Below are 13,577 nucleotides of genomic sequence, written 5' to 3' on the forward strand. Positions count from 1 at the left end.
GAGACTTGCAAATATTTAAAACAATGCCACTCTTTGTACTACATTTTTGGGGAACAAATAGATATTTTCATTAAAATATGTAATTTATGTTAACATGTAATGGGTTTATTATTGTTGTTTTAAAATGAATTAATATGAACATATATATTGTTTTGCTGAGGAAAATTCACCCTGAGCTAACATCTGTTGCGAATCCTCCTGTTTTTTTTTTTTTTTTGCTTGAGGAAGATCAGCCCTGAGCTAACATCTGTGCCAATCCTCCTCCATTTTTTATGTGGGTTGCCACCACAGCATGGCTGATGAGTGGTGTAGGTCCGCATCTGGGATCTGAACCTGTGAACCTGGGCCACCGAAGTGAAGCATGGTGAACTTAACCACTATACCAGGGGACCGGCTTCTGAATTAATATTTTTAATGGTTCAGTTTTAATTTCTAATATGGAACATATCAATGGATATAACCCACATAAATAAAAGGTCTTTGGGGTCCTCAATGAGTATAAAGAGTATAAAGGGTTTAAGAGCATAAAGTTCAAGAGTATAAAAGGGTTCTGAGACCGAAATGTTTGAAACTACTGCTCTAGAATAACATCTAAAAAATACATATACAAAGATGCATAGCTAAAAAGGCAGTAGAGAAAGTAAAAGAACAGATGAGACAAAAAAATAGAAAGGTAACCAAACAGATTGTATTAATTTACAATTCTACCAGGATTATGTGTTATCTTAAATTTCTTTCTCTCTCTCTTTCTTTCTTTTTTGGTGCTATTTTAATAGATCTAAAAAGGTACCATATTGTTTTAATTTGTATTTCTTTTACTGTTGTATATTTTCTCATATGCTCACATGTACTTCCTCCTGGAACAACTTTCTATCTATCTCTGTTGCCCATTTACCCATATAACAAAAGGTTTCACGCTTTTCTAACAATATAACAAATACTCAAATGTTAATCTTGATGTATGGCAGTGGAAAACCACTTAAATTTTCTGTCTGTCAGTTTTTATATTAGCAAAATAAAAGTTCTCAAAACAGTGTACAATTAAGATTAAGTACTTTGAAATTATAATTATCCCACTTCACAAATCTAAGATACCATTATTTTCCATACCAGTCAGAAAGAAAAAAAAAACCACTTCCAATTACAATTCTAAGATGCCATCAATTGTAAGAAATATCATGATTTCAGAGATATTAATCAGTGAAAAAAATGTGAGTCTCAGAATTGATGAAATATAGTTGTTATAGGTCTATCAGCCAATAACTAAACTAACTTCAATTAAAGCTTTTCTACTATTGACACTAATTTATACTCTGACTCCTGCCTGCCCACTTCTCAGCTGTAATAAATATTTCAGTTGACTATTTTTATTAGTAAATCAGTTTCTTACTTAGGAATGAGTGACTCACAAAGGAAACAAACACAGAAAGAACCAATGTCTTCCCACTTCTGCACACAATGGAATAGAGGTCACAGCTGCTAGAAGAAACCAATACTTACTTCCCTCATTAAACATTTGTTGAGAATCTATATCTATCAGGTACTGGGCTGTGAATTGAAGATACAGAGATAAAGAAGATTTGGTAGAACTCAAAACTTTTGAGAAGACAAGAAGTTGTAATCAGTTATTAAAGAATAAAATAAGATGGGAATAGGTGCATGGGGGGGTATTCTTTTTTTAATAAAAAAATTGAAATTCAAATAATACTAATGCATATAAAATATAAAGTCATCTCTACCCTACCTCTCATTCCCATGCTCATCCCTGATATAAACACTGTTATCAGTATAATGTGGACCTTTCCAGACTTTTCTCTCTCTCTCTAAAAACAAAGATATGCATATACATGTACCACCGGTACAAGAATCCTTAAAAAATAGAGGCCATACTAGATATAATTTTCTGCAACTTGTTCTTTTTGTTTAATGACATACCATAGCCATCTCTTGATATCAGTATACACAGATCTCATTTTTATTAACTGCTACATTATTTTCCAATGTATAGACGCAACCATATTTTCTAATGGCTTTATTGAGGTGTAACTGACATACAGTAAACTGTACATATTTAAAGTGCACAATTTGGTAAGTGCTGACATATGCAGACACTCATGAAACCATCCCCACAATCAAGATAATGAATATATCCACTATCCTCAAAAGTTTCCTTGTGCCCCTTTGTAATACCTCCCTCCCACTCCCCTTCTCACCCACCCCCATCTGCTATCTCTATAGATTAGCTTACATTCTCTAGTATGGTACAGTATATACTCTTTATTTATAGCTTCTTCCACTCAACATAATATTTTGAAATTCATCAAGAGTTGTGTGTATCAACAGTTCATTCCTTTTTATTACTGAGTAGTAGGCCACCATATAGATATACCATGATTTGTTTATCCATTTACTTGTTGATGGACATTTGGGTTGTTTCCAAGCTTGGCTAATATAAATAAAGCTGCTATGAACAATCATGTATAAGTATTTGTATGGACATATGTTTTCTTTTCTCTTGGGTAAATACCTAGGAATGGAATGGCTGAATCATATAATAGGTATATATTTAATTTTTAAGAAATTGCCAAGCTGTTTCCAAAGTGGTTATACCATTTTATATTCCCACCGGAAGTATATGAAAGTTCCAGTTCCTCTAAATACTCACCAACACTTGCTATGGTCAGTATTTTGAATTTTAGCTATTCTAATAAGTATGTAGTAGTATTTCATCGCGACTTTAACTTGCACTTCCCTAATGACTACTGATGTTGAGCATTTTTTCATGTGCTTATCATCTGTGTCTTCTTAGGTGAAGTGTCTGTTCAAATATTTTGTCCATTTTTATTGAGTTGCTTGTTTATTGAATTTTGAGAGCTTTTTATATATTCTGATTAGAAGTCTTTTATCAGCAATAAAAATGAACAAACTATTGATACATGCAACAATATGGATAAAGTGAAAAATAATTATGCTTAGTGAAAGAGGCCAGACAAAAAAGACAGCATATATTGTGATTCCCTTGACATAAAATATTGAAAAATGCAAACCAATCCATAATGCATGCTATGTTCTTTCTCTCTCCTATCTTTCCTTTCTGTTTTAAATTTTCTGCAGATAAATTCTCTTGACACCCAACGTTACTCAGGGACCTGTTTATCTTTTCCTGTAAGCTCCAGTTTGAAGGCTGGGTATTATGTAGTTTGTCCATTTTTCTGTAACCTGAGGGTGTCAGAGGCAGTGGGAGGGAAGGGAGGAACTCCACTGGGTAGTGGGCAGCCTTTATAAGGATCTGCTCCTTTTTTTTTTGAGATTCATTAAGTCCTATGCTAGGTTTCACTTACCTAGTTAGGATGTTCCTACTCCTAAGAGGGTTTCCCTCGGGCTTTGGATAGTTCTCTCAATTCAGCATGGAACTTTGAAAAATGGTGAGCCCTGTGATTTTCCCTGCTCTGCCGAGACCTCAAATTTTGCGGCGGTAGGTAAGAACATTTATTTTCAAGGGTTCCTTCTCAACCTTTGCCAGGACTGCCTAATGAGTATTAGTAATGATTTCTCACCTGACTTTCTTTCCCTAGTACTGCTTCCGAGGGATGAAGGTGGGGTTAGGGGCCACGCCGAGCCACATGTGAATCCACAGTTTCTTTCCTTGGTCACTAATTTTCCATGTTTGTGGACTTTTTTGGTTGCTGTTGGTATAGTTTTTTCTTGCTTTTACTATTTCTTATTCATTATGTTAAAGGAGGAATACTTTTTCAGTTTTATCCTATCTTCTTTACCGGGAAGACTTAAGCTTCTTGGTGAAATAGACCAGCGTGCCTTTAGAGCAATGATCATCTCCTATTCCTCTCAAGTACTCCACAGAACCTAGGCTAGTGACGGGTATACGTCAATAAACAAAAAATGCTGGGGATAAAAGATATCACTTCATGTTCTATAACGGTTAAAGTATCCTGAACAACAAAGCCAGATTAATTCTCCTAAAATACTTCTTTTGTCACACCACTCACTGACCCAGTTTCAAAATATAAAACCTCTCTTCCAAATGGGCTGTTCTATTTGCCTCTTTTGGAATATACCTCACGTATTCTCAAATGCAGATCTTTGCTCACGCTACCACTTGTCTAGAACAAATGGTTTTCACTATTCAAATCCTCCTCGTCCTTCAGAGCCCAAGTTAAATCCTACTTGCTCTATAAAGTCTTACTGCTTTTTCTTCCATCCTCATGCCGGGAATCTGTTCCTATTCTCAAGTCCTATGGTCTTCACTCTCTTCACCATATGACCTTGCATACTCCTCTATATTTTTTATTTATTCATTGGTACATATCTCAATCTTCCATCTAATAATGATAATAAGAATGATGCCCTTTAGTGAACACTTACTACTACTAAGAGTTCTAAATATTTATCTCTTTTAATACTCACAACACCACATGAAGGTACTTGCTCAAGTTCACATAGCTGGAAAGGGGTAGAGTCAGAATTTAAACTCAGATTTTTTGGATTCTAAAGCCCCTGTTTAGCCACTATATTAACTCTCAGTATAGCTATAAACTTCTAGTGGACTTGAACTGGATCTTATAATTCTCTATATTGATTCACTTATTCAAACATACTTATTGGGTGCCTATAATATTGGGAATATAGCTATGAAACAGGCATAAACTAAGCTCTCCTCTGAAGAATTATACAACCTAATAATGAAAACAGATACATAATTAACTAAATTACATGTTAGAAAACGGTAATAATAATAATAGGATAGCTAATTCTTATATGTTGCTTATTTACTATGTTGTATACACTTTATATCAGATATCCTAATTTAATCCTCACAACTCTATGAGGTAGATATTACTGTTATTATCTCATTTCAGAGATGAGGAAACTGAGGCACAGAGAGATTAACTTCCCACGGTTAGACAACTAATCAGTCTGTGCTTTCAACATCTAGACTAGACTGCCTCTCATGACAAATGTCATAATGGAGACAAAGAAAATACTTATTAACTGTATTAAAGAACTATGTATGAAACAGGGCAAGAGGAATCAGATGATAACTACAATGATTATATAAAGAAAATTCACAATATATAATAAGAAAGAATTTTTGATATCTGAACTCTATTGGGATTCTGGAAACAGTCTATTACTTAAACAGATTATATAATAGAAAGTCGTGTGGCAACATACAGGTCCTACCTTGGATCTATAGAGAATGGCTTAGCTCAGTACTTTTTAAATTAAAGGTCATGAACCTTTTAGTGAATCATGAAATCAATTTAGTTAGTCTAAACATGTAAAAAGAGAAAGAAACAGAAACAGAGTGGAATAGAATCAATGAAAAATATCAGTGCATGTCTCACATGGTAAAACTGTACAGAAAACTCTTGTTCCTGTTTCATATATGTGTATATGTTATTTATACATGCACTGGTCCATGATGTAAACTGTACTTCTTACTGTGGATCATGCCAAAAAGCTTGAAAGCCACTGGCCTGGCTGATTCAGTCATATGATAATACAAGTGTTTACTACTTCCTTATAAGTTTCAGGGATCCCCTGAAAACTTCCTACATACTTGAACCAGGAACAGCATGGAATAAGGAATGAGTTTTCCAAGTAACTATAAAAGTTGCTTAGTATAGACAGATCTCTTGGCCATTTCTCAAAAGCATTCTGAATATAGTTTCATGTCAGTGCCCCCCAAAATTGATAAATGTATTAAGTATAATTAAAAGACTATAAGCAGAATGTAAAATGGTTCAGTCACTATGGAAAACAGTTTAGTGGTTCCTCAAAAAGTTAAACATAGAATTACCATAAGATCTTGTAATTCCACTCATCGGAATACACCTCAAAGAACTGAAGACAAGGACTCAAACAAGTACATGTACAGGCATGTTCATAGAAGCCAAAAGACTTCTATGGTTCACAAGAGCCAAAAGGTGGAAATAACCCAATGTCCATCACTGGATGAAAGGACAAACCAATTGTAGTATATCCATTCAATGGAATCTTATTCAGTCATAAAAAGGAATGACATACTGATATATGCTACAACATGGACAAATCTCCAAGACATTATGCTAAGTGAAAGAAGCCAGACCCAAAAGGACACGTGTTGTATGATTCCATTTATATGAAATATCCAAAAGGGGTAAATCCATAGAGACAGAACATAACACAGACTGGTGGTTGCCAGAGGCTCGGGGACTGCAGGGTGAGGATAAACTGCTTAATGGGTAGGGATTTTACTTTGGAGCAATGGAAATGTTTTGGAACTAGATAGACGGGCTGGTTGCACAAAATTATTAATATAATTAATGCCACTGAATTGTTCACTTTAAAATGGCTAATTTTATGTTATGTGAATTTCACTCCACTAAATTATTAAAAAATAAAAGCCTATAGGCAGATGTAAATGTTAGTAATACAAATATCCAGAATATGGAAGACAAATCTTTCTCAGGATATTAGAAACTGAATAAGAAGGGATATCTATTTTTTTCTCAAAAAAATTTCTAAAAAGAGAGTCATATACAGAGTAAAGAGTCCTTACTAACTAAACCAGAGGCTAAAGGGAAAAATGAACTATAGACAATTCTGACTAACATCTCTGAGAGAAAATTGACATGCACTTTTCTAGAAACATCTTAAAAAAATCAAAATTCAGCAAGAAAGGAAACATTATTCTTAATATAAAAGAGGAAATAAGAAAGGAAGAGAAAACTTCTGGACAGAACTTCGGACTTGAAGGAAGAGGGGAAAGTAAACCAGTCTTCTGGTTTTCAGTTTAACTTACAAATCTCTTTAAGCAAACAACAAAAAAAGGGGTACACGGGTAGATGATGTTAAGCAACTACTTCCCTCTTCCCTTGGAGGAAGTTATTTTTATTGTTATTACAGTATGTATCCGCCTTTGCAGAAAGTTCACTACAGGTATCCTGGCACAGGCTGGACAACTCTTTGCGGGGTATGCTACGGAGGAGGATGGCTGTCAAGACTAGATCAAGGTTTTCAAACTTGAGTCAACAGAATCCTGAAGGTCCTCAAGGCTGCTAGAGTGAGGGAGGAGGAGTGAGAGGAGAAGGGATGGAGCTGTTGATGCCCCAGGCCTCTATGCCCATGTCATTCAGAACAGGTTTGCTTTTACCTTTTAAAAATTGGGATTCCATGTGGAGACTTCACTTGGAAAAAAATTCTGCTGCTAAAGAAAAGTTTGAAAACCATTGGACTGGATCAAGGACTCCTAAACCTGGCTGCTCAACAGAATTACTAAAAGAGCTTTTTCAAATTACCAATTCCTGGGCCATACCCCTAGACCTAGTGAAATAATAACTCCCCAAAGGATTCTTGTGCAGCAGCCCAAAGCTAGCCTCGGTGTTTGAGAGGCACTGAACCAGATGACCCTTGCTTCCCTGAGAGCCTATGACAAAATAAAACTTATATGGGTAGGCAGGAATCTTGGGCAAAGAGCTGGTGGTAGCAGATGGAAAAAGAGAACATAGACAGCTAAATCACTAGAGTCTAATAAGAAAAGAAAATTGGTAAACGAGGAGCTGGCCTAGGACCAGAAGTTCCTCTGGAGGTTTAATTGCCTGGCAATTATCTCACAGCCTACCACAACTGTCCGTACTGGTGATGGTAGTCAAAATGGTTTAATTCAACTGCCAAGAAAGTATAATGTCAGCCACATATGTAATTTAAAGTTTTCTAGTAGCCAAGTAAAAGAAACTGAAAAGAAATGAAATTGATTTTAATAATATATTTTACTTAATTCAATATATATCCAAAATAATATCATTTTAACATGTAACTCAGTATAAAAATTATTAATGATATATTTTACCTTTTTTTTTTTTATTAAGTCTTTAAAATGTTACAGCACATCTCAATTCAGACTAACCAGGTTTCAAGTACTCAATAACCATATGGGGCTAGTGGCCACCATATTGTATAGTGCAGGACTGATTAATGAAAGGTCAATCTATGTCCTTTTAAAATTGATATCCAGTTGGAATAAAAACACAAAAAGTCCACGAATCACTTTCCTAGCCCTAGAGACTCTGCTCCTGAGGCTAGTCAGATAAAAATTTTGTCTGCAGATATCATACCCAACTTCACATCCTCAACCCTGACCCCTCTCCTTCTTCCCAGCAGTGGAGTCTGTATTCTGGACATTTTCCCCAGAATGTCCTGCTCCCAAAGCCTATTCAAAATATCTAAAACTAAATTCACCATCTTTCTTCAAAATAAAAAAATCAATTTACCTCTTGATTTTCCTGTTTCTATTAGTCATCTAGGATCAAAATTTCAGAGTCAAATGCTTCCTTTTCCTTTATTCTACAAAAGTACCAAGTTCTATTTATTCTTCCTTCACAACTTCTCAATCATTAGCCCTTTCCTGCCTCTATTCTACCTGCTGATCTGTTCAGTATACTGTTAACCAAATACATATACTTAATATGCTATGTAGAATGTCATTTCTCTTCAGTGTCTCTGTAATGCCTGCGACTCAGCTGTGAATTCAAGACCACACACAATCTTGCTCCCACCTCTATCCCTGGCCTATATCATTCCAACCTTATCATTCACCAATATCCTAGAAAAGCCTCTATCTAAGGCAAACTACCCTATTCACTCTCTCCGAATATGCCTTATAATTCCTCATCTCTGTTATTTTATGACTTTCTACCCACCTGGAATGCCCTCACTCCAGCTTTACCTATCTAAGTCATTATTCCACAAATATTTATGTGTCAGGTACTATACTAGGTACTGGAGATAGAAAAATTATCCTAATCTCAGTTTCCACACTTAAAGAAATCTTCCTTTATATGTCAACTATACCTCAATAAAGTTGAAATTTAAAAAAAAAGGAGAAATCTTCCTATGTCAAAACAGAAGTGGTTTTGTATTGTTGAGTTATACTTAAAAGGCATATAGTCCTTACAATTTGCTAATTATCAATTTTTCCTATAAACATCTATCTTCCCAAATAGAGAGTGGCTTTCCTGACAGCATGGACTAGGGTAATACCAGTACGTTCTCCCTGGTGCTCAGTAAGCAGCAGGTCCTGAACTCATATTTGTTGATTGACAAGTATCTGTAAAAGAGAGAAGAGCCAGTGGAGCAGGGCTCTACCTAGAAAAGAGGCTCCTCCCCCCCACCCAGTGATACGTTGGCAAATTAGGATCAGAGGTGAGCGGGGAGGGCCTGCAAGCTGAGGAAAGCACTTGGGAAGTTTCACTTTTCCAATTCCATTTGCAAAGAAATTCAGAATTGGCAACACTTAGTTGGGATCAGTTATCCTGGCTTTTGAACTTCAACAATATAAGCTAAGTGATCAGCTTTAAAAATTCGTTCTTGGCACTAAATGAAAATAATACCACTGGTAATGTTTAACATACATGCATAATATCAGCCCTAAAAAGATAACTCACCACATGTTGTGTTCAAACACTTTGGCTGGGTCAGTTAAAATTCTTGATCCCAGAGGGGCCACGGGGTGATAATCACTTTGGTATCTGTGTGGCACCTTTCTTATCCTTAGACAGGAGATAGAATTTCTCCAAATCACATTCATCCTAATCAGTACCTGGAAAGTTACAAATGAATAATTAGTCAATATGGACTAAACAGTGTATTGTTTATCTAATAGCCAAAAACTGGTCCAAAAGGTTTACAACCTGAGAAAGAACACGAAAACTAAAAATTTTTAAATGAAAGATGGGCATGATAGTTTCTCTCCAGAAGTATTTTCAGGCCAAGAGAAAGGAAAAGAATATTTACAGTGTGTGACATTGGCTGGCATTCTTTATAAGTCACAACCTTGACCAACTTTGCTTTGTTTGGTATTTGCTTATTTAATTTTCAGCACATGGCCAAAGCATATAAGCCCAGAATCTGGATTTTGTGTATTAAAACCTTTTTTTAAAGTGATTTTATTATTCTGTTTTGGGAATTTTAGGCCACAAACTTCTAGGGAATATTACGTGACCACTAGAACAAAAACCCAAGTATAACAGCAGAATAAGAAAACAAACGTATTAAATCTCATTCTCTGGGCTGAACTGAATAATATGAAAATTAGTCAAATAAATAAATAAATACTGTATTAAGATAGGATCCCAGTAACGCTTAATTCTAACAACTCTGTATACATATATTTTTAAGATTAGTCAGTAATACATTTGCAAAATGTACAAAACACACGCTTAAATCCTAATTCAAGAGGAGAATCACCAGCTGATTAGCCAAATCCATCCCCATTTCTTGAAGAATAACTTAAACATTTAAATAGTATGTCATCTTAATTATGTACTGGCAAATATGTCGGTTTAAAATCTTTATGGAAAAATATCAAAATGAAGCTCTATGCAGCTTTTTTTTCCCAATAAGAATCCATTGTAATACTGCTCAGCATTTCACTCCCATTCAGTTGTTGATCACAATATTCAGCCTAATGCTGTAAGCTGTCAGGTAGAAACAGATGCTAAAAGGTGTGTATACATAATACGCATTAGAGACTATCCAAGGTGCTATTAGGCATAAATGTGACATGCATTGTATACCCTCTACCACCTTACTGAAAGTCAATGGGTTTCAAGACTGTGAATTCTAAAATGAACTGCAGAATGTCAAAAACATCTCATTGTGCTTTTAAACATAAAATTCAAGATTTCCCTTTTAGGAAAAAAAAAAGGGCTTAGTTATACACACCAAAAAGACTGCAATGGTTCCATTCAAATGTGACTAACAGTGATGAGAAATGAAACATTCAATAGCTAGTGCAGATCTCTTGTTTCTTGTTTGTTTTTCCTTCTCCACTAAAAGCAAGCTCTATGGCGGAGGCAGATGAAACTAAATGCTCCGCCTACCACTACCTTTCCCCTGACGTGCCTTTGTTCTTTTCTTCTGCCAGTCTTCCACGTAAGACTAACAAAACCCTACCTGCACAATTATTTTTAGAGCTCTTTCTGTACTGAATATTATTCAGAAAATCTTCTGTATGCTGAAGAGTAGAAACTGATTATATCTAGAAAGGAGGCAATTCATGCTCAAAAGCGTAAAATGACATAAATGTTTTCCACCCAGGAAAGCCAAATCAAAATGAAATTTCAATCCTTCAAATAATCACGTGATACTTATCTATGTCCATCTATATACAGAAGAGGAAGAGAGGGAAAAAAAGATAAGAGTTTCTCTCACTATAAATGACCGAGAACCTCTATAGATAGTTGGAGACAAAAAGTCGTAACCAGATTGGATATTAGGCAATTCAGGAAAATGTCAGAGAAGTGTGTGCCTGGCAGGCTGCTAGCCCGTAGAGAGAGCATAGCGTGGCCAGGGCTGAAACGTGTGACAATTTGTCCTGCTTAGGACAAACAGCTGCTTAGGCAGCTGTTTTTCTAATTAACCACGCAAACATCTTTATCTATTTCATTTATTTATTATCTGTAAGAGTCACATACAGCCTTGCATTGCTCTTTATCTTTTTTATTATATAAGTATATAATAAACTTACATAATAAATATAATATAGATAAATAAAAAATAAAATTATATAAATGGCTTCTCAACTAAATTGCAAGCTTCTAAGAGCAGCACCAAGCTGCTCGGGACTTAATTAACTGACTGAATATACAAAACTGATACTTGTCTGACATAAATCTAATTGGAAGGAAGTTACTTCATATTTTTCAGGGTGGCTCCTAAGATCCTTGCAGTGCGGAAAAAGGAAGTGACAAAAGAGTGTGACAGTATGAAAGCAGCTATCCAGTTATATTGACTACAATGATTAACAAATATGTGCTTTATGTTATGACTATCATGATAGCTTAATGCTTACTAGGTCATGGTTCCATTTTGTGATGGGAAAAAGAGAGAAGGGCAAGGTCAGCCCCAAACAGAATTCTGGTAGGGGAAGTTGGTTTCTGCCAGCAGAGTGTCCCACTCTCTTTGTGTACCCTCTCTTAACTTTCTTTTGGCATCTCCTAATTTGAATACAAGTTTAACTAAGATATTATTTGCATAACGAAACTGTATGGATAAATAGTATTTTATTTGAAGTATTTATACACAAAGGGATATAGCTAAAAATATTCCATTCACCCAAAGGAAGGCACGAAAGGAAGAATTGAGGAACTGAAAACAGATGGGACCACTAGAAATCAAATATCAAGATGGCATATTTAAACCCAACCACATCAACAATTACATTCAATGTAAACAGACTCAATTAAAAGACATAGATTGTCAATTTGTATGAAAAAGCAAGACCCAACCATATACTGTCTATAAGAGAACCACTTTAAATATAAAGATATAAATAGATTAAAATTGAAAAAAGAGATACCATGTAAACACTGCATGAAAAACTCGTGGAGATATATTAACAGACAAAGTAGACTTTTTAAAAAAAGACTATTACGGAGACAAAAAGGGACATTTAATAATGATAAACCAATTCATCAAGACATAAGAATCCTAAATGTGCATGTACCTAATAACATAATTTCAAAATACATGAAGCAAAAATGGACAGAACTTTTTAAAAGGAGAAATTAACAAATTCACAGTAATACTTTGAGATTTTAGTACTCCTTTCTCAGTAATAAATACAACAACATTCATAAACAAACCATCAAAAAATCAATAAGGAAGGGCTGCCCGGTGGTGCAAGTGGTTAAGTGCGGTGCTCCGCCGCGGCGGTCCGGGGTTCACCGGTTTGGATCCCTGGCGCTCACTGATACACCGCTTGTCAAGCCATGCTGTGGTGGAGTCCCATATAAAGTGGAGGAAGATGGGCATGGATGTTAGCCCACGGCCAGTCTTCCTCAGCAAAAAGAGGAGGATTGGCAGATGTTAGCTTAGGGCCGATCTTCCTCAAAAAAAAGAAAAAAAAATCAATAATGATGTAGAAGATTGGACATTATCAATTTGATCTAAATGAATTTATAGAAAGAACATTATACCTAATAGCAGCAGAATACACATTCTTTTCAAGTGAACGTGGAACATTTACCAAGGCAGACCATATTCGCTGGGCTATAAAACAAACCTCAATAAATTCCAATGTATTAAAATCATACAGAGTATGCTTTCTGACCATAACAATATTAAATGTTCATATTTTTGATGAATTGACTCAATAATAAATATCCTCCTTATCTCTGGTAATAGTCATTTTCTTGAAGTCTAGTTTGTTTAATATTAATATACCCCACCAGCTGTCTTATGCAGTGTTGTGTTTGGTATATCTTTTTTTAAAATGTATTTGTGTATTTACATTTACAGTGCTTCTCTTATAGGAGCATATTGTTGATTCTTGCTTTTTTATCCAAACTTAAAATAATAACATATCTGGAAAAATCCCCAAATATTTAGAAATTAAGCAACACATTTCTAAATAACCTATGGGTCAAAGATTTATATGAGTTAGTAAATCTTAATGTAAATTAGAAAATATGTTGAACTGAATAATAATGAAATCTTAAAATATAAAAATTTATGGGATGCACCTAAAGCAATGTTTAGAGAAAAATTTATAATTTTAAACACTTCTATTAGAA

The 13,577-nt window shown here is 35.0% G+C and overlaps 1 protein-coding gene across 4 annotated transcripts in view; it reads right to left on the reverse strand.

Moving 5' to 3' along the window:
* The window catches only part of METTL8 (methyltransferase 8, tRNA N3-cytidine), a 117,414-nt gene that overhangs the window by 74,281 nt on the left and 29,556 nt on the right, over window positions 1–13,577 (reverse strand). For 2 of the 4 annotated variants that reach the window (XM_058549234.1, XM_058549233.1), the window contains exon 3: window positions 9,447–9,601. The exons of the other annotated variants lie outside the window; for them this stretch is intronic. In XM_058549234.1, coding sequence (XP_058405217.1) covers window positions 9,447–9,601 — 155 coding nt within the window. The remainder of the gene's footprint in view (window positions 1–9,446; window positions 9,602–13,577) is intronic. 4 annotated transcript variants of the gene reach the window in all.

The sequence above is a fragment of the Diceros bicornis genome, chromosome 10, assembly GCF_020826845.1.
Source record: "Diceros bicornis minor isolate mBicDic1 chromosome 10, mDicBic1.mat.cur, whole genome shotgun sequence".
Taxonomy (NCBI): domain Eukaryota; kingdom Metazoa; phylum Chordata; class Mammalia; order Perissodactyla; family Rhinocerotidae; genus Diceros; species Diceros bicornis.